Source organism: Macrotis lagotis, chromosome 6, assembly GCF_037893015.1.
Source record: "Macrotis lagotis isolate mMagLag1 chromosome 6, bilby.v1.9.chrom.fasta, whole genome shotgun sequence".
Classification (NCBI taxonomy): Eukaryota; Metazoa; Chordata; class Mammalia; order Peramelemorphia; family Peramelidae; genus Macrotis; species Macrotis lagotis.
Genome location: NC_133663.1, coordinates 71,663,424 through 71,686,083, shown reverse-complemented (window position 1 = coordinate 71,686,083; position 22,660 = coordinate 71,663,424). Strand labels below are relative to the sequence as shown.

General features: G+C 35.5%; 1 protein-coding gene and 1 long non-coding RNA gene across 5 annotated transcripts in view; one reads left to right on the top strand and one right to left on the bottom strand.

Annotated features, from left to right (window-relative positions):
* LOC141490969 (uncharacterized) overlaps nt 1-1,127 on the bottom strand; it is a 43,978-nt gene extending 42,851 nt beyond the window's left edge. For both annotated transcript variants that reach the window (XR_012469410.1, XR_012469409.1), the window contains exon 1: nt 665-1,127. This is a non-coding gene — a long non-coding RNA (uncharacterized LOC141490969). The remainder of the gene's footprint in view (nt 1-664) is intronic.
* LOC141490968 (peroxisomal trans-2-enoyl-CoA reductase-like) lies at nt 834-21,289 on the top strand. 3 transcript variants are annotated; one of them, XM_074191422.1, is made up of 8 exons: nt 834-1,061; nt 3,881-4,014; nt 5,845-6,010; nt 7,237-7,318; nt 9,137-9,233; nt 9,807-9,914; nt 11,406-11,480; nt 14,696-21,289. In XM_074191422.1, the coding sequence occupies exons 1-8, from the start codon at nt 938-940 to the stop codon at nt 14,747-14,749; spliced, it is 840 nt and encodes a 279-aa protein (XP_074047523.1). In that variant the 5' UTR covers nt 834-937; the 3' UTR covers nt 14,750-21,289. The 3 variants fall into 3 exon arrangements, with proteins under 3 accessions (XP_074047523.1, XP_074047521.1, XP_074047522.1); XM_074191420.1 differs by having other exon boundaries at nt 835-1,061; nt 11,369-11,480; nt 14,696-21,274; XM_074191421.1 differs by lacking the exon at nt 834-1,061 and adding an exon at nt 1,325-1,737 and having other exon boundaries at nt 11,369-11,480; nt 14,696-21,277.
* Nucleotides 21,290-22,660: the final 1,371 nt, after the last annotated feature.

Below are 22,660 nucleotides of genomic sequence, written 5' to 3'. Positions count from 1 at the left end.
ACTTTCCAACAAGATTCCCTTTAAGTAGAATCCAAAGCAGCCAGAGGTGAAACTGGCTCATCTCAGAAACTGCTGCTAAATTCACCATCTTCCTCCACCTCTCTTCCGTTGGTGCTAAGAAAGAAACTGATCTAAGAGAACCAAGATTGTTCATAGTTTTTACCACTACAATCCAGATACAAACATCAAGATATCTAACCAAGCCTTGGGTCTTGTATATATGTACATTAAAGGAAGACCCTGGAATTAGCCCTCTGTTCCTGCCACATCTCTCTTTGGCACAGTCTGTATCTTGCCCCCTGCCCCTATTCTGCTGCCCACAGGACCAGCAAGGAAATCGATTGAAAGAATGAGAAATGGACCAAACCCATTAAATTTTAGTCCCAGTTCGTGCACAGAGGATGTGTGGATTATCTTTTTCCAAGAGTACAAATGCAAATCACTTTTTTTAACTAAAGAAAATGCAACCTATTAGACGCAAGCAGCCTATTTCTTGCCCTGAGTTTTTTCTTTTCTTTCGCACCCCCCCCCCCCCGAATTTGGCATCAAACTTTTTTTAAAAAAAAAGGAAAAACAGCAACAAAACGGAGTTAAGACTATCATCTGAGGCTGCATCTTCCCTGAATGTGGGGAGAGGATGCAAGGATAGCGGAAACAGCTTTACCTTTTCTACTACGGGTCACAGACCCAACAAAGGGTGCCCGGGAAAACTGAAGGGTGTGTTGTAAAACCGGGTGCTGTTTGAGGAACTGGGGTGGGGTGGGAGGGGAGTGGAGGGATCGACCACGTGTTGCACAAGTGGGCGGGCCTGAGGGCGGAGAATGGGTGCTATTTCTGGGTTTTCAGCTCACTTCTGTTGGGGCTGTGGAGGATCCTGACCAGGTCTAGATAAAAGCTCCCCTGGGGAGGCCAGACTATCCTCAGAGGCAAGGGGGGCATGGGGTCTCTAGGGAGGCTCCGGAGCTGCCTGGCTCCAGGCTTGTTACGGGACCAGGTGGCGATCGTCACCGGCGGCGGCACCGGCATTGGCAAGGCTATAGCCACCGAGCTGCTGTCCCTAGGTGTGTCCGGGGGGCCGGGGAGGGAGGCCTCTGGGGGATGTTGGGGGGTCGGGTGGAGGGGGAGAGACAGCGGGGCCGCTTGGGGGGAAAGGGGAGAGCAGGGGGGCCGGGGGGCGGGAGCAAGTGGGCTAACGGGAGGGGAGAGAAGGACCTGGGGCTGCCCTGGCAGAACAACGCACTGGTGGGGCCAAGGCGGAGGGGAGGGGGCTGCTGTCACTAGGGCCGGCGAGTCAATAAGAGGAGAGGGTTAGGGTTGACTCTAAAGAGGCAGGAAGTCTGGAATCTGGAAGCTTGGAGAGGGTCAAGTTGAAGGGCAGCTGGAGACAAGAGCCAGGTCCCGGAGGCTACGGGGGAGAAGCCTGGGGGCTGGTGTCGGGAATGTTGCGTACGGAGAGGAATGGGACCTCTGGGAGAAACACATCGGTAGGGCGGGGCAGTGATGTCACACTGAAAAGGAGGTCACACTGAAAGGAGCTAAATTTTTTAGCCAGCCGTGGAAAAACTGCTGAGGAAGAGTATCCACTTCCCAGCTTGTTCAGACTTGCTTTTAAAAACATTTCAGGGCTACAGTCCAGAGTCAAAGGGCGGCATTCTGCCCACGATTTAGGATAAATGAGTAACAGCTTTCATAGTAGAAAGAGCAGTAGAGAAAGAGACAATCGTGAAGAGACGAAAGGTGAGGCTTCTGGGGGAATATTTTGCCAAGGAGCTAGTTTTGAGAATGAGAAGACTTGCCCTGTGGAGGGACAGGAGACCAGGGGAGGTGACCAAATAATTTCACAGCTGTGAAAGTGGCTCCTTTAAACACAACTGCAGAGTTGAGGAACATTTTTGGACTAGATTTCAGCTGGGAAGGACCCTAAATATTTCCTACAAAAGTGGCTCAGAGACTCTCAACTTTGACTGAGTTCTTGAAGTGTTCATCATATCATGTTTCTTCTTTAATTGCAGTTGCCAGCTTTCTATTATTAGGTCACTAGATGATTGAGGCTTGGGGTGTCCTTATACTATTTGTTCATCAAAATGTTGCAAAATGATTGTGGTTTCTATGTGGGACCAGATGTACATATATACACACACATATGTACGTTCTTGCAATAAAGGAGCTCTGTATTATGTCCCCAAGTTACCTTTTCAATCTATTTATTTCTATTCCCTTTAGGTACTCTATGTACCAACCTAGTTAGTCAGCTATTCCTCAATTTTGTCATGGCCTCCCTTGTCTTTATTCATTCTTGCAAATTATCTCCCAGATAGGATATGCATTTTCTCCAAAGCTCTAGCTGCTGAAATTCCCATCTTTAAAGGTCAGTCTAGGTGCCACTACCTCCATTTAGCCAATTCAACTGAAAGGGATATGACCCTCAAATCCCTTAAAAACCATTCTCTGGAATTTTTTTTTGCCCCATCACAGGTAATATTAATTATATGTATAAAGATCATATCCCTTCTTTTTAGAATACAAACTCCTTGAAATCAGAAAGTATTATTTTTATTTTATTTAGTTACCCAGAGTCTTATACATTTTTTTTCTCTCATCTGTGATTTCTTCAGTTTTGGAAATTCTGTTGTGGAAGTTCCCTCTACCAATGAAGATTGAATTCCTCTGTAACTTAGAGCAACAGAAAGTAGACTGTGGCAGTGATGGGTTAAATGATGCCCATGGTCACAAAGCCAACAAGGTATCAGAGAAGGGATCTCAATTTCTATTTCCCTGATTCCAAAAATTGAACCTCTATCCACTGCAACACACTCCTTTTGACTTACAAACAGAAGTTACTTAATAAAAGGAGAAGAGAGTATTCTTGGACTGAAAACTACAGTGTGAGATCAAGTGCTATGTTCTTATTTTAAACCAATCAATAAATAATAAAGTTTTATAAGCTCCTACATTGTGATGGCCAGTCTTCTAAGTGTTAGAAACAAAAACCTGACTGCCTTCCCAAGGAATTCTTTTATGGCAAGGGTCCTTATCCTGAGGTGAACAGATCCCAAAGGGTCCTTTTTGTCTATTAAATATTTTGATAAGTGAATATTAATATAATAATTAACTACAACAAAATATTAATTACATTAATCTAATAAACCAACTAATTTTGATAAATGAATATCAGCATAATTTATATTAATATAATTTGATAACAGAATGTTAATATAATTAACAATGAATATCCTTATTAATGATAAATAATATTAATATAATTAATTTTATTTGTAATCCTATATTTGTGTATGTGTTAAAAATGACAGTCTGAGAGGGTACCTAATCCTCACCAAATTGCCAAAGGAGGATTCTCAAGAAAAAGATAAACTACTTTGTTACTATAAAGGCGTATTGAACATTTCAACAAGCTGTATTATGGATCCAGCAATATGAAATAAAACATATGTCCTTCATGGTCAAGCATACCTCAGATTTACCAACTGAATAGAACATCTTGTTTTATACATTCAGCAGGAACCTAGTAGGTTTGGGGGAGATCATTATCATTGGTGATTTAGAGATATGTCTTTTTTGAATTCATGCAGGCCATCCTTCAGAGGAGGGCTGATAGTTGGGTAGATTCTATATAGCAACTGCTTATGGAAAAACAAACAAAATTGCATGGAAAAAGAATGCAAATTTTAAATGGGCTTTGATCTGTTTGGTCTGCTAATGGGATATTCAAATTCATTATTAGGTTATGAATTCACTTGACAATATATGAATATTGCTAAAATTGACAATTAATAAAAAATTTTAAATTTGATTTATTTGTACCTTCAATTTTATTCCCTAATAAGTTACTTTTGTGTTTTTTCTTTGGTTTTCTTACCAGAGTGCAATGTAGTTATTGCTTCCCGTAAATTAGATATACTAAAATCTACAGCAGAAGAGTTGAACGCTGCCCGCCAACCCTCTAACACAGCCATAGTTACTCCTATTCAGTGCAATATTCGAAAAGAAGAAGAGGTAAAGCTAAATGTTCTCATTTTTGTTTCTCTAAAAGATATGAAAGTGATGTGGAGAGTATTTTTCTCATCCTAATGTACTATTGCTTCATAAAAATACTTGAGAAATTCTTTATTTCTTTTCATCAATTTTTTTCTAGTTAAGAGCAATGTAACTATAAACACTTTTTCCTTTGAATCTCTGATGAAAATTTTTCTCAAATGTACACTTTCTTGATTTTTAAAAAAAGTTTAGAGGGGCAGCTAGGTGGTGCAGTAGTTAGAGCACCATCCCTGGAGTCAGGAGTACCTGAGTTCAAATCCAGCCTCAGACACTTAATAATAATTACTTAGCTCTGTGACCTTGGGCAAATCACTTAACCCCATTGCCTTAAATAAATTAAATGTTTTAAAAAAGGAAAAAGTATAGTATATTCAAAACAAGTAAATCCAATAAATATTAAGTGAGTAGTATATACAACTATGTTAGGTGTGGAGGATAAAAGACAAAAATGAAACAATCATACTTACCTGCCAAGTCATCCTCTTTCACATTCAACTTATATATCTCTTCCATTGTCAAGTCTCTTTTTCTTATATCTCTTTCTTTCCTGTATATCTTCTCTCCAATCACAAAATCAACATCCTAGTACAGATCCTCTACCTCTTATATAGACTAGCTCAATAATTTTCTGATTGATCTTCTTGCCTCAAATCTCTTCCTCCCTTCATTTAGCTGTTAGTGATTTTCTTTGTTTTTTTTAACAATAGTTAGAAATTGTGTCTAAGAGTTTTAGTAATAGTGTTAGTCTAAAGTGAAAAGGGAAAACAAGTCTATAAAGTCACTGAGTACTAAATGTGTTGAAGGTAGTGAGTTATCCACATCAACAAATAAACCAATTCTGAGTTTATTCTCAGATAAAGTCTCTAGTGTCTTGTCAAAAATAATAGTCTGCCAAACACTAGACTGAGTGCTTTACAAATATTATTTCATTTGATTCTTGCAACAACTCTTCAAGGTAGGTGTTATTATTACCACCATCAATTTACAAATGGGAAAATAGAGGGGGAAAGAAAGTAAGTGACTTGTCACACAGCCGGAAGTATCTGAGGCCAAATTTGAATCCCAACATTCCTGATTCCAGGATAGGCACTTCATCCACCAGTTGCCTAAGGACTGAGAAATTTTCCTTCTTATTTTAGTAGCATTGGTTTTATTGCTATTATGGCTTTTAAGGGGGCAAATAAGTGGTGCAGTCAATAGAGTTGAGGAGCCTGGAATCAGAAGATATGAGTTCAGATCTGCCTTCAGTTACTTTCTAGCTATATGACTCTAGGCAGTCACTTTTCCCTGTTTGTCTCAGTTCTTCATCTGTAAAAAATGATTTGGAAAAGAAAATGGAAAACCATTCCATGGACCATGAGATTGTAAAGATTTGAACATGACTGAATGGTTCAAAAACAACAAACAACAACTCCTTCAGATCTAACATTTCTTTCTGCATTACCTCTAGATTAAGTATCATTGGCTACAGTATAAAGGTCATTGAGACTCAGCACTTTTCCCACTGGTTCGTAACATTTTCATCAATAAACATTGACTGAGTCCTTGACATGTAGTGGCTAGAAGGGAGACCTTGGCTTTATGATCTCTTGAATGATTAGACCTGGTTAGCCACAATTGATTTCCATAATTACATCTTTCATTACAGTTTTGTGAACTGCTGACACAGCTCCCTTTGTGGAGATGAGTCTGTTGTGGGGGGATTACTGCCATTCTAATCTTCATTATTAAGTCACCAGTAACAGATGGGGCCCTCTAACCAATTTATTTTCTTGTGCTTGTTTTTAGATTAACAATTTGGTTAAATCTACATTGGACATCCATGGGAAGATCAATTTCTTGGTGAACAATGGAGGAGGTCAATTCTTGGCTTCTGCAGAACACATCTCTTCAAAAGGATGGAATGCTGTGATTGAAACCAACCTGACTGGTACCTTCAACCTTTGTAAAACAGGTATTGCTTATACTCGGAAAAACTACCCTCCTAAGATATCTTTCTTTCACTGAGATGCCTGATTCTTAAAGGAGTCATGACTTTGCAAATGTGAAAACTCCCTGCACTAAAATATATTATTACAGCCTCTCTGTAATTTTAATAGGTGACCTTCATAAGGAGTTAAATATTCACCATCTTGCAACCTGTCTGGTGGTAAATATCTCCAAACAGGATGAAGCTGGTCCTTAGGCAACAAACCTAGAGGCCTTCTCCAAACCAAACTTGGACTAAGTTTTTTCCTAAATAACACTTTTTCTCTATGGGCAGAGCCTTTGAAATCTCAGTTATCTCCATGGCATGGACTATGACTTATGGATGGAATTTTGTTAGTGTCTGATATATCTATATTTTTCTATGTTGTCCTCATTTTGAAAATCATACTTTTGATAAAGAATTTTGAGAAACTTCCAAAGACATTTATTAATATATGATAGTAATCTAAGGGAATCAGGAAGACTCATCCTCTGGAATTCAAATCTGAGACACTTACCATCTGTGTAATCCTAGGTAAGTCACTTAACCTCTTTACTTCAATTTCCTCATCTATAATATGGACTGAAGAAGGAAATGGAAAAATTGTTCTACTTTCTTTGCCAGGAAAAACCCATAAACTCTTAAAGAGTTGGACATATCTGAAACTAAATAACCACAATAGACTAATAATCTAATATTACATTAATAGTTATTAGTTGGTCTACTAGATTATTATTATAATGAACTTAGTAATAGTTGTATTATTTATATCTAGTATTCAGTCATTTCAATTGTTCTGTAATGCCCTAACTTTCGGGTCCACAGCTACAGTTTATAAAACACTCCTAGTTACGTACCATTGTGGCACTGGTAACTGTTCAGTCTCTTCACTGATTAAGTATGTTACATGTTGGGATGATGGTCCTAACTGTGACATCTCAGACACCAGAGTAAAACTATATTGATGTAGAAATGAGATTTTTATCTCAGGAAAGATGGAAATGAATAAACTGATATGACATTCTTTAACCAGGAAAAGATAATTGGTGAGTAGTAGTTTTCTAAGGAACCTTGGGTAAACAGCACAAATTCACATGAGTAGCATGTATCAGAACAGAGATTTGAATAGAGATGTTCAGATTTCAGTCACTCCTTACTATTCCATGTGGTCTGAAAATGATTATTTTTATTGTCTTTTGTCTTTTGTACAGTTTACAATTCCTGGATGAAGGAACATGGAGGGTCTATTGTGAATATCATTGTTCTCTTAAATCTTGGATTTCCTAGAGCTGTGTAAGAATTTTATATCCTTTTGTCTTGGAATACTGCTTAAACTCTTTCAAATGAAGTTTTGTTGGCTCTAATGTTGGTTTCAAACTACTTTCTTTTTCCTTTGAGGCTTTAAGAAAACACTTGTAAAGTATTCCTTTGCACTTGGCATAATGCTAAGTCCATCTTTGTTTTGGAATTGTTTCTGTGGTTAGATGTAAAATGCTGCAACCCAAGGATATATAAAGCATTGACATACTTACCCCTCAAACACAGGACTGCTGAATGGTCATGGATGCCATAGGTGATATTAATTAGATCATTTGTGCTTATCATAAATAGATGCAGTGTCCAAATCTTCCATCATGAACCTGCTTTACTTTATTTATCTGTGCAGGATTCTAGGATAAAATCAGCTTTTCAGAACTTTTCAGGCTATTGACCTTTCTTGACAGGTTGAATTATCTATGAAATCCTTAGGTAATATTTGGAAGATGTGTCATTCATCATAAGACAGTTTTCTGTGTCTTCCTTTTCATGTTTCAAATAATTTTTGGAGGAGGAGGGGAAATCTTTTCTAAGAACTCTCTCTTAATTGTTTAATCCCTCTTTAAAGAACACCTTCTCATCTTTATTTTCCCAACTAGAGTCTTTGTCTCTCCTTATTGAAACAGCAATTTAGTGAAATAGTCTAACAAGAGATTTTTTAGTCTTGAAATCTTTCAGATAAAGCAAAAGCAGTATTGATCTTTTTGGTGCTAGGCTGAATTGGAATCTTTGGGTAGAATGAGACAGAACAAATCACTAGAAATTTAAGCAAGTGGTAATTGTTTTTAGGACATGAATTCTAATAAGTAGGTTACCCCACTTATTTCCATAAATTTACGTGAATATATAGGGAGTTTTCTTTTAACATCATTTGATTTCCAGTATAACATGGAATTTGTTTGAAATGCTAAACTGTTTGAATTCTAAATTCTTTGTTTTCAGTAAGTTATGTTTCTTTCAAACTTTATTTCTTACCAGTATTATCTATATGGAGGGAAAGTTTATATAACCAGATTTCCAAGATCCAGCCCTAACATTTATACCATCTTAAAATGTAATACCAAAATGGTTTTTTGACTGTTTTCCCAGTTCCTAACACAGTATCTTCTTGAAAAAAATATTTCCCCAATTACCTATAAAAAACAATTCTTAACTTTAAGTTTGAACTCCCAATTATTTTTCTCCCTACCTTCCCTTCCCCCTCTCTAAGGCAGTAAGCAATCTGATATAGGTTATATGTGCTCAGGAAAAAGAAAGAAGGAATGAAGGAACTTCTTATGGTGCACTTCATTCTGTATTCAAACAGCATCAGTTCTTTATATAGAACAGTTAGCCATTTTTTATCATGAGTCTTTTGGGGTTGCCTTGGATCATTGTGTTACTGAGAATAATTAAGACATTCATAGTCCTTCATTATTGGTGTTGTTACTGGGTAACATGTTCTTCTGGTTCTGCTCACTTTACTTTGTTATCAGTTCATGGAATTCTTTCCAGGTTTCAAAATGCTTTTTTAAAGAATGGTTGCCCTACTTAATTTCCATAAATTTAGGTGGATACATAAGGAATTTTCTTTTAACATCATTTGGTTTCTAGTATAACTTCATGGAACTTGTTTGAAATGCTTAACTGTTTTCCCTCATCTTCCAAAAGATAGCCAATAGTGGTGCAGTCCCAAAGATTTCTAAACAGGACTTCATTTTTGAACTTTCTTCTATGACTTAATAATCAGTTTTCATGTAAATCTGAATGACTGGTGGAAGCTGAATAAAGTCTTTTTTTTTTCCCCTTTAAAAGGCACAGTGGAGCAGCAAGAGCTGGTGTTGAGAATATGACCAAAACTTTGGCAGTGGAATGGGCCTGTCATGGAATAAGAATCAATTGTATCAGCCCTGTAAGTGTATACTTGTTATATTTTCTATATTAGTTGTAGGTAAATTCTATATTAATAGTAACTAAAATAAGAACTAGACTTTAGACAAGTTAGAGAGAGATTCTATCTATTGTCAAAGTGTTCTTTGTTGTGCTACAAAATTCATAAGGAATTTTGCTAGTGCATTCACTTTTTCTTTTTTTTTTTTTTTTGGTTTGGCTATAACTCCGTGAGAGACAATGAAGACAATGTATTTCAATTCAAAATGGTAAAAAAAAAAAGGTGGAAGAGTAATAAATCTGCAAAGCATGATGAAAACAAATGGGGAAATATTTGATGTATTATAATAAAAGATCCAGACATAAAGCTCTTTCACAATGTGAAGCTTCTCTAGATATTGGATCTTTTTATTTAGGCACATACTCTAAAAGATACTGAGAAATAAAACTTTTCCTTGTTTGCTCTTACTATTGTTGTGTATTTCTATGTAAGTAAGTACTTCACTTAGGGAGGGATAATTGTACTGTTAATGACATTACTGAGCTATTCCTTGAATTACTTTTTTTTAACTTACCCTTTTTTCCTCAAACCTAGGGAATAATTTATTCTCCATCTGCCTTTAGCAACTATGAAAAAGCTGGAGAGAACTTGGAACGATTATATCAATTTTGCTTGGCAAAGAGATTTGGTGTTCCTGAGGAGGTAATCTCAATCTCTACTGTCTTTCTCTGTCCCTCTAGCTCTGTTTACCTCTCCCTCCTCATATGTGTCTCTCATCCTCTTCCCCCCCCCTTCTCTCATCTTCTTTTACTCTTTCTAGCCATATCTTCTCTCTTTTCATATAGCCATATAATGTTATAACTTCAAAGAACATTGCGACTGGGAGAAAGGACAAAGAAAAATATTTGAAGAAACACCATCCCATTCAGTTTTTTAAAGCCCTTTAAATAGTTAATGGTTCTACTAAAGTTCATCTGGGATGCAAAGTGCTCAATTGATAGAAATCAATAATGGGAAGATCTTTCTGAGGCTCTGTGAATAGACAGAAAAGAGGCATTTGGTCTTTAGTGCCTTCAGATGCAAGTAGGGAAAAACTATAAATACCATATGTCTTTCACAATTCATTCATATTGGGAAAATGTATATTTGCTATTTTTCAATTAATATAATCTTTCATATTAGCTCTAAGGCAGAATCCATATCATTTGATTATGTATACCAACTATCAGCTAGCTTCCCTGAGTTAATTATGTTGATAAAAATGAATTCAGCAATTTTAAGGATGTCTGCTCAAATAAATAAAAGAAAGACCTTTCAGATATACCTGTAGAGACTATATTTAAGGTGAATTTAAAAACAGCAAAATTCTTTATTCTAAAAAATGATTAAAATGCTAGTGACACACTGAGAAAACATGAGCCCTCTATATTCAGATCTGATAGTGAGATGTGTAGTAATATGAAATCATAGGATATGTGTGTGTATGTGCATATATATGACAAATAAAAATACATTTTATTTTATTGATTCCTTCTTGTGTATCAAATGTATACTTAAACCGGATTTTATTCACACAATCTCTAATCTCTACTTATATTTCACCTTTAATTCATTCAATATAAGTTAAAAATATCATCTTTTACATTTTGCTACTTTTACGCTCTTATCTAGTAATTTCCATAACTGTTCAAAGAAAATCAACAAAGAGATGCTTAGTGGTGATATACTAAAAGATATGGTATTCACAAATATCCAAAAGAAAAAGCACATACATATTTAGGTTCACTGGCTAGATGCCATATCAAATTTCTGTTCAACAAAAGGGAATACTTCCCAACAAGGAAGATTTCCTCAAAATAAAATTGGCTCAGAAAATTATTGGTTAAAATAGTTCAAATGATCACTCACTCACTGATGCCATAGAAAGGATTCAATTTTAGGTACGTATTGTACTAAATGATATCTCAGAATCTGTCTGCATTGTTATTTTATAACATATATGGATGAATATATATATATACACATATATGTGTGTGTGTGTGTGTGTGTGTGTGTGTGTGTGTGTGTGTGTGTGTGGAGGTGTAGATAGAAAAACACAAATAAATATCTACACAGTTGTATACACATATATAATACAGGCATATTTCATTTCTTAGGTCTCTTCTGTTGCATGTTTCTTGTTATCTCCTGCAGCCTCATATATTACTGGACATACAATGGTTGTGGATGGTGGTTATAGTTTATATGCTAAATCATTGGACATACCAGGTGAGTCTTAAAGAAAAATGACTGATCAATAAGTTTGTGACTTGCAATATAGGATTTTAAAGTTATCAAAATTATTCCTTGAGTAATAATATAGCTTTCTATCTCCTTTTTAAAGAGCCCTAAAGGAAAGGAAATTTTAAAATCTATGATCAATAATTTGAAAAGGAAATTACATTTTTACATAAACTGCAGTATTTCACAATATAGGAAAGTATTTTTCTTTTTTTGGGGGGGGGACTGGGTCAGTCAGTCAGTAAACATTTAATAAATGTTTGTTGACTGAGTAGAAATGTAGCCCTTTCAAATAATTCTGTATGTAGTCAATGTTTGACTAATTGAAATAATGATCAAGTCAATTCTAAGTAAAAATGAAAGATAAAGGTTGAGAAGACATTGCCTGCAATGTTAACACCATCTCAACCTAATAAAAGAAGCTATTGGTGCTGATAATTGGGATATGTGTAAAGGAAAAGATATTGATATTGATTATCAACATTTCATAAAATGTTCACAAAGATATTGTCATTGTAAAACAAATCACAACAAGAAAGCCAGAATAGCTCAGCAAGTCGTTAACAACACATGAAATATTTCTCAGAGAGATTATAGCATCCAGGGATAATACAGTTTTAGGATAGAAATTGCTTAGTAGAATGTCACAGAGGAGGGTTGTGGAAAATTATGAATATTTTATCTCACAAAACAATGCAGAGAAATAGAGGGGAAACAAGACTGGAAAAAATTTTATGAGAGAACTAAGTCAGACATCTTGAGAGAATTCAAAGAGGGGAAAGACAACAAACCAACAAAAATGGAACAACTAAAAAATAATTTGTATTTCTATGACAAATTATTTTCATCATGAATTTATTCCTTTATTCATCTTAAAATCCCTTGACATTATCTCTGCGTGAATGAGTCTCAGATATATAATCGATCCCAGTCTTTCTTTGACACTTCAATCCCACATCATCAGTTGTTTATTGGATATTTCAAATAGCAAGTCCTGAAAACACTTCAAATTTGACTGGCCTTTAACTAATCTCCTTATCTCCTCCCCACCCAACTCTCCTCTCTTCTAAATTTCTTATTTCTGTTGAAGGTACCCCCATCCTCCCAATCTCCTATGTTCTTTACCTTGGTATTATTCTCAGTTCCTCATTCTTCTTCACCCTACACATTACCTCCATTGTAAGATCTAGACATTTCTACCTTCACAGGGATCCATATTTTATAGCAGATCCCTTCCCCCCCACTCATACATTTACCACTTTAGTTAAGTCTGTCATCACTGCTAGCTGAGGTTATTACAGCAACCCTCCTTTTCACTTTCTGTTTCAAGACTCTCATCACCCCTTTCCATCGTATATACTGCTGCCAAAATATGTTTTCCTTAAGCACTGAATCAATGACTCTGTTACTCAAATCAGCTCTATAAAATATTTAAAAATTCCCTCTACTTCTCTTTTAAAGTCCTTCACAACTTGACCCCACCTAGCTTTCCAGTCTTTTTGAACATTATTCCCCTCCCAACATTCTAATCCAACAATTCCTTTTGAATGTTCACATACACACACATAAATATATATCCATATTTAGATTTGAATATGATTGAATAGGAAGAAACAAGTGAACTAGACTGAATTTAGACAATTATGTCCTGCTTTCAACGAGCATACAAATCTTTTTTATCACTAATATTCTCTTATTGATGGCTACAAATTCTAGACTACCTTAGTCTCCTAAGAATCAAAATTTGAGTGATTGATTGAGAGGGCAGTGGAAAGATATACTTGCTTTTAAATAGATTATCTAGGTAGTTAGCTAGCTATCTGCACATACTACATATATATATATATATACACATATATATATATATGAATCTATGCATTTTACTGATTATGACAGTAATATACAAGATAATATAAAAATACCCATATAATAAATAGTTAAACTGAAATTCTTGTGATAAAGACAGATAGATCACACTACTGTGACACTATAAGCATGGAAAGATAAAAGAACTAGATGAGGGTTTCTTAGCAATTATTTAGTGTCATGAGTCCCTTTGTCAGTGCGGTGAAAACAATTTTCTCAGAGTCATGTTTTTATATACATAAAACAAGATACATGGAATTTCCAGGTAAATCAATTTTATAGAAGTACAATTATATTTTTTTAAGTTCCTGGACCCCCAGGTTAAGAGCTCTTAATCAAGAGAAAGTCCTGCAATGTTTTAACTAGATCATTTTTGAAAGATTTGAGATGATTTTGACAAGAATCCTACTGCATCGGGATAGCTAGGTGGCGCAGTGGATAGAACACTGGCCCTGGAGTCAGGAGTACCTGAGTTCAAATCCTGCCTCAGACACTTAATAATTACCTAGCTGTGTGGCCTTGGGCAAGCCACTTAACCCCATTGCCTTGCAAAAACCTAAAAAAAAAAATCCTACAGCATAAAGTGTGGGTGTCTTGTAATCTGGAAATTAGGAAGGAAGGAGGAAGGAGGGAAGGAAAGTAGAAAGGAAGGAAAGAAAAAAAGTGTTAATTAAATGCCTTCTATATGCCTGACTCTCATGGACTAAGTGCTTTACAAACATCCCACTTTAATCCCCACAACCCTGGGGTGGGGGGTAGGTATAATTATAATCTATGTTTTTAAAGTTGAGGAATCTGAGGCTGAGAGAAGTTAAATGACTTGCCCAGGGTTACATAGCTAGGCAATGTTTTAGGCTAAATTTGAACTCAGATCTTCCTGACACCAGGTTCAGTATGCTATCCACTGTGCACCTGGATAGGAAGTAGTACTGCATTGTCAAGCTTCTAGATTTGTTGAAACAAACAAACAAAAAAATATGAGTCACTTCCCTAAAATGAGATCTTTTCAAAAATACTGTCACAAAAAAAGAAACAAAAAATCTCCAAACCCCAATTGTATATAGATTTTCCAGGCCAGATTTTAATTAAACAGTAAGATCACTCTTCATACCAATGTCACATAATATCTTGATAATGTTAGTTGAATCATAATTAGTATATGTGCCCAATGTTCTGATGATGGTGAAATTTCCTCCAGGAGTTGTAGGGAATTTGGGGAGAGACAGTTCTAGACAGGGGAGTGGTTCAGGAATGTGCTTATTTCCTGGAAAGAGGAAAAAATTCACACATTTGCCTATAATAACTCATGGATTACATCACTCATTGAATCTTAACAGACCACGACAACTGGCCTGATGGCATTGGGGATATTACCAAAGTCAAAAAAATGAAAGCTTATATTCAAGCTAAAGACAAACACTTGAACTAAGGAAAGCAAGAAACTGAAGATTAAATTTCAGCTGTTTCTGGGAATTTATACTTTTTTATGGAAAATTACTTACTGCTTTTTAAAAAGATTATAAATTTTATATATATATATAATAATAATGTTGTTGGCACAACATCTGATTTCAAAGACTTTAAAGACATGTCTTGATCCATATGTTTTTATTGTTTTTAAAATATTGATACAGATGACTAAGAAATTAAAAAACTGTAAACCTCAAGTGATCACCTCTCTTGCCTTAATCCTTACCTGTTAAATGAAAAAGATATAAAATGTGCTCATTTATAATAAATCAGTTGAATGAAGCAAATAAAAATAAAACCTCAAGAATGTTGTATGGTTGTGTTCTCTTTTCCTTCTTAGATTCCTTTTATAGCCCCAAAATGAGATTTGTCAAATTTTCATGTCCTTTAGAGGGAAATTGCCACCTTCTGCCAATGATAAAGGGGCAGAGATACAAATTTAAGTAATGTGCCTGAATAGTACTGCAATAAAGGAGCAGAGATGGTACTTACTGAATTTGAGATCAGCATCAGATAAAGCCTATCCAAGGTATTTGTTTTGTCTCAGGATTTCTCTGAAGTCCTGAATCACTTCTCAATAGCCTAGGCAATGATTGAGCTAACTAATATGAGTGAAAACCCTGGGTAAATGCCTTACCAGGTCCCCATGTGAGGAACTGATTGAAGGACTGATTTTCCTGGTTTGGGTGTGGTGCAGGGGTCTTCTACCTCATCTGAAGGGGATTATATAGAATGAAGGCAATACACCTGCCCTGGATGCATAGATGCCACTTATCTTACTCATTAGTTTTGATTAAATTCTATACAATATGCTGTATGAGGGGATCAGTAAAGCAACATGGCCAGCTCTCTGCAAAATAGAGGTTAACTCTTGCTTAGAATGGATGGTGTATCCCAAAAGTGGAGGATGAAAAATTGATAGTATCTGGTCCTCGTTATTATAATAGATCAGGCACTGGTCACAGAATCCCTTCACAATGGCATGAAGGATATATTCTGTATCATTGTCCTCAGGTCCAAAAAACATTCAAATTAGCAAAAGTCCTTCAAAGGCATTCAGTTTTAAAGTCTTATACCAGGGTTCCAGTAATTTTATATTCATCAATTTTTTATTATCTATATCATAATCATAATCAGAACAGCAATACAACAGATATCCAAATGTAAGCATATAACCAAGCAAAGTAATAAATAAGGCTACATAGTTTTATTACAAATGTAGATGAATTTATTTAGATAAATAATGAAACAGAAGTTCGGGTCAGAAGAAGGGAACATCAAAAGCAAATAAACAACACACAGAAAAAAAAATCTTCAAAAAAAAAGTCTATCCGGAGGATTTACTAAGCCAATTTTAATATCCATACTTTAAAATTTATTTCTTGGATTCCTTTTCCCATGAAGCCTTTAGGGAGTATTATAACTAGTACCCAATAACCAGAAATAAGGGTCAGGTGTTGTCAATTGAATAAAAAACTAGAAATGGAAGTTTAACTAGAAACATGTGGAAAATATTTCTCTATTTCAGGTTGAGGAAGGGAGAAGGAAGATGATAGCAAGCTCAGTTGACCTAATCTAGAATTAGAAGAGTCGAGGGAGGGCAAATGACTTAACCCCATTGCCTTTTTATAACAAAGAGGCTTGGGACATGATAACTTGAAATAGAAGTTTCCTGCTGACTAGTTCTAATTTGCTAAACATATAGTTGGATGAAACTATTTAGAATAATGGTAATACCTAGAACACCTTTTTGTTATTAACCTTATTTATTCCTAATATTCTAATTAAAGTTTTGCAATGTATTGTGATAAAAGACACGGTAGGGACTTAACAAAGTAGAAGAGATTAAGAAGTGGCAAGAACAATCAGAATAACTATACACAAAAGATTTTGTCATTGATAACTATGTTGGTATGATCTCAAACCATACATCCTGGAGAATGAAGTCAAGTGAGTCTCAGGAAGCATTGCTAACAATAAGGTTAGAGGAGGTGATGGAATTCCATCTGAGCTATTTAAAATTTCAAAAGATGATATTGTTATCAATATCATCAAAAATATCACTCAAAAATTAGTTTAGTCTCAACTGTAAAGAAGGGCAATACCAAAGGGTGTTTCAGTTATCAAATTATTGTGTTCATTTCACACACCAGCAAGGTTATGAAGCAGTTTGTGAACTGAGAATTATCTGAAGTGCAGGCTAGTTTTCCTTTGTTTTTTTTTTTTGGTTGTTGTTGTTTGTTTGTTTGTTTTTGCAAGGCAATGGGGTTAAGTGGCTTGCCCAAGGCCACACAGCTAGGTAATTATTAGGTGCCTGAGGCCAGATTTGAATTTAGGTACTCCTGACTCCAGGGCCGGTGCTCTCTCCACTGTGCCACCTAGCCGCATCCCAGGCTAGTTTTCAAAGAAGCAAAAGAACAGGAGACAAAATTGCCAACATTCACTAGATTATGGAAAAAGCAAGAAAATGCCAGAAAAACATCCACTTACTTCATTGACTACAATAAAGCCTTTGATCACAACAAAATGAGGCAAGTCCTCTAAGAGATAGGAGTATCAGATCATATTATTTGTTTCCTCAGGAACTTGTATGTGGGTTAAGAAGCAATAGTTATGTCAGATATGGTACAACTGATTGTTTTAAGATTGGGAAAGGAATACAACAAGGCTATATATTGTCACCTTATTTATTTAACTTATATGCAGAGTACATCATGAAAAACGCCAGACTGGAATGAATCAAAATCTAGAATTGAGATTGAATATAAATAATCTCAGATATGCAGATAAGACCACTATGATGGCATAAAGTGAAGAATAATTGAGAAGCCTCTGGATGAGGGTGAATGAAGAGAGTACAAAACTGGCTTAAAGCATAACATTAAAAAATACAAAACTAAGATTTTGGCAACTCATCCTATCACTTCCTGGACAACTGAGGGAGAAAAAAGTGGAAGCAGCAATAGATATGGTATTCTTGGGATCAACGATCACTGCAGATAACAACTGCCCCCTATGAAATGAAAAGATTCTCCTTAGAAGAAAAGCTATGGCAAATATAGACAGACAGCATACTAAAAAACAGAGAAATCACCTTGCTAATAATGGTCCATAGAGTCTGAGCTATAGTTTTTCCAAGGCCAATGCTATTGTTGTTGGTTGTCCTTTGTTCTTGGGGAGGATCATGAGTTCAGGAAGGCAATGGCATGACATGCAATTTAACTGAATTTAAATGAGGGAGGGTTGTACAAATTTGCCAGCCTAACTTTCTCCTCTAGATCCAGTGGCCAGATAGATCAACATAACTATAGATGACCTTGGATGCAGTGGGAGCCTTGGACTTTTCAAGCTAAAGTTTTTTACATGTCTCAGTTTTTATGGCTGTGAGAGTAGGACCATAAGCAAAGCTGATAGATGTAGAATTGATGCTTTCAAATTGTGAGAGAAGACTCTGAGAGTTCCTTTGGCAGCAAAGAGATTAAATTAGTGGAAGTTAAAGAAATTAATTCAGACTATTTATTGGAAAGACAAGTACTTGAAACTGAAGTTTAAATTTTTTAGCCACATAATAAGAAGACAGGATTCATTGAAAAAGACCCTTGCTATTGGTAAAGATTTACAGCAAAAAGGATAAAAAGGACTGCAGAAAATGAAATGAATAGTATCATGGAAGCAATAAACATATATTTGGACAGATTTCAGGAGGTGGTGGAGGATAGAAAGGCTTTGGTCCCTGGGGTCACAAAGAGTCAGTCATGAGTGAATAATTAAAAAAACAAAATTACAAATATTTGAGGGACTAGATAAATATAAATCTAAATGGGTACCCTTTTGGAGACAAGTGAGAAAGGAGGAAATGACCAGTCATGACCTTTCTGCTCCTCTCAAAGCAGAAATTGCAGTCTTTTCTGGAGCTGAATGGGCTTGATTCAAGGCATATCTGTCTTTGTAACTTATGAGACAAGTCTATTTACAGGGTAGCCGTAAGGTTCAAAGGGGATGAAATAATGAATCTAAACGATTTTATAAATCTTAAATTACATGTAAAAGCTAGTTATTATTAAATTATTACCATCACTAGGTCTCCAACCTTTTATGGTATTCCTTAGTTCAAACAATGTTTATAGAGCAATATGAAGGCATGCTGATATAGGTTTAACAACTGAGCTCTACATTAAAAAAATGCATATGCACTTTTTGAATATTCTTTTAAATCTGAACAATCAAAAATAATGTCAAGCCCTGATTTATAGCAATTGTGATTTCTGAGGTATAAATGATGACATTGAAAATTTAACAATGAACTCTAGATTTAAGTGGGAACCAAAGTTTGAGAGTATGATTTCACAGTTGCTTTAAACTACCTTGAATGAATGTAAACAACAAAAGCATAACTATTCCATTGAAAAACTTACACATGACCATGAGTCATCTCTGGCATCATGCCTTATTTGTTCTGTTTCTATATATAAAATGCCTCGTCTAACCCAAGGATGGGTATGGGAATCCATTCTGTTCAGTACTCCTCAATCAGCTTAAAAACCATAATAAATGAATACAAGTGTGTTTGTGTGCCATAATCAAGGCAGATCTGCTCTCTTACACTTGCAAACCTTTTAGAGCTGGCTCTTTCATGTTCCTATCATTTTGATAATGCAAGGGGACATATGTAGCGTACTTAAATGTTTATTCCTCATTTACATACATCATGTATCATCAAAAGATGCTCCAGGACAACTGCTAAGTTCTCTTTGGCTCAGAGCACTGTTACTTTACCTGTTTTTGTATGTGATATTGCTTTCATCATTTTTTGCCCAAAGATTGATGTATGGATTATTTAGTCAGGTCAATGCATCACTCCTGATCTTATGTGAATCAGTTGACTGATATAGCCCCCAAACCCCCAAAATGAAGATATGCTAAGATTAATAAATCAAGATGTTACATATTACCCTACATACTACCCTAGTTTTTTTTTTGCTTGATGATGTGGTTAGCTTTAATATTCTTGTGTCCCTATCCCTTAATTCTGATTTAATAGGTTAGAAGATTACCTTATTTCACTAACCTTACTATATTCCTGACTATGACTGACAGGACAATCTCCTATTGGTGTCAGCAATTGTTTTTTTCTAAAATACTATATAAATTTTAATTCTGTGGGCCTTTGGATCATCAAAAGGAATAGAAAAACTGTCACATGCTTCCATATACAGAAGTCACTGTGTGCTGTCTAGAACAAAGGGGATCAAAGATCAGGACTGTTCCTTGTTGGCATCTTTTTTTCTCCTCTCTTTGTGAGTGTTAATGTTTGTCATCTGTTATCTCTATGCTATTGCTCATCATCTGAATTCTTGTGCACTGCATTTTTATAAAAATGATTACTCTGGTCCCCACTGCTTAAAGACTAGGTTTGTCACATTTCATTGTTCTATCAAAGCTTTCTTTTTTTAATATATGAATATTTTATTTGTTTTCCAATTATATACAATAGTAGTTTCTACCAATCATTTTTGTAAGATTTTGGATTTTACAATTCCCTCCCCTCCTCCCCAATAGAAGGCAATCTGATCATCTTTACATTGTTTCTATGATATGCATTGATCAAAACTGAATGTGTTGAGAGAAAAAACATATCCTTGAGCAAGAAATAAAATATTAGAGATAGAAAAATTATATAGTACATAAAACAACTTTTTTAAAAATTGAAGATAATAATTTTTGGTCTTTGTTTAAACTCCACAATTCTTTCTCTGGATACAGACGGTATTCTCCATCACAGATACCCTAAAATTGTCCCTGGTTATTGCACTGATAGAATGAGCAAGTCCATTAAAGTTGATCATCACCCTCATGTTGCTGTTAGGGTATATAATGTTCTTCTGGTTCTGCTCATCCCACCCAGCATCAGTTCATGCAAATCTTTCCAGGCTTTTCTGAAATTCTATTCCTCCTGATTTCTAATTAGAACAATAGTGTTCCACCACATACATATACCACAATTTGTTCAGCTATTCCCCAATTGATGTACATCCTCTCAAACACCAAATCTTTGCCACTAAAAACAGATCTGCTATGAATATTTTTGTACAAGTGAGGTTTTTACTCTTTTTCATGATATTTTCAGGATATAGACCCAGTAATGGTATTTTTGGATCAAAAGGTATGCACATTTTTATTGTCCTTTGGGCATAATTCCAAATTGCTCTCCAGAAAGGTTGGATCAGTTCACAGCTCTATCAACAGTGCATTAATGTCCCAGATTTCCCACTTCCCTTCCAACATTTATCATTGTCCTTTCTGGTCATATTGGCCAACATGAGGTGTTACCTCAGAGATACTTTAATTTGCATTTCTCTAATCAGTAATGATTTAGAGCAATTTTTCATATGACTATAGATAAATTTGATTTCATTGTATGCAAATTGCCTTTGCATATCCTTTGGGGAATGTTTTCTTTTTTTAAATAAATTTGACTCAGTTCTCTCTATATATTTTAGAAATGAATCCTTTGTCAGAAACACTAGTTGCAAAAATTGTTTCCCAGTTTACTACATTTCTTTTGATCTTGGTTAAAGTGGTTTTGTTTGTGCAAAAGCTTTTTAATTTAATGTAATCAAAATTATCTAATTTGTTTTCTATCAAACTTTTCTAATAGCTTTAAGGGAATTTAAGGGAGTCTAGTCTTTTCCTTTGACTCAATCTCCAACATATTGTGTTCAACCAGCTGACAACCCAATATTATTTCAGTATCCCAATTCCATTTAGCTATGTAATAATCAGATCTACATATTTACAAAGGATTATTTTCTCCAACAGTTTAGCAGCATAATCCTTCCAAACACAGGAGATATAATTCCCCCCCCCCCACATTTGTTTAATCTCTGGGGAATTAGGTTCACAGTTTAACTCAGCTTCTATTTAGAATTTAGTCTGAACACATTCCTAATCCAAAGGCATCCTCTACTCAGGGCTTTAATCCAGGTACTCTGGTTTCTCAGGGTTTTACTACAGGGTTACAATAGCATCTCTGCTGGAATCTAGGGTTACCTTGGCTTCAGCTTCAGGATCTGGAGACTCCACTCCCTTCTTCACAAAATGAAGAGGACAAACAAGACCAATCCCAAGTCCATTTCTTAGAGCCCTGGGACCTAAGGGAAATGTAAACCTAACTTGGATGCCCCCAGAAAGAAAAAAAAGATGGCTGTACCCCCCCCCTTATTGAGACTATGAGTTTTGGCTATATGATCAATGGAAAGAATCTCAGTTGGGATAGCAGTACAGAAAAATTCTTTACAGAAGTTGATGAACCTATAGAAGCAAGCATGAGAAAGACTTTTTGGGGCATATGCTCATCAAATTTGGAGATGGTACAAAGCTAGGAAGGATAGATAACATCCTGGATGACAAAGTCAGTATCTGAAAGAATACTGGTGGCTTGGAGCATTGGACTGACTCTATTATAACATTATTCAATAGGGATAAATGTAAATAAATTCATACACTTGGATACAAAAAGCCACCTCCATAAATATAGCAAAGGAGAGTATGGATAGAAAGCAATTGCCCTGACAAAAATCTGGGGGTTTTAGTGGATTGGAGATCAATATTTTACTGTCCAGTAGTGAAATGTAATAGTCAGGACAAATTAATGAAACCTTGGGCTTCATTAGAAGAGAGAGCTACCAGTAAGAGATAGGTGATGCTGGGCTTACCTTAAGAAACTGTGGGTGCCCCATCTTTGGAGCATTTTACATTTTGTAGAGTTGACAGCTTGTCAAGTATGTTATAAGTACTTCTTTTAAATGATTTGTATTGTATAGTTATTGAGG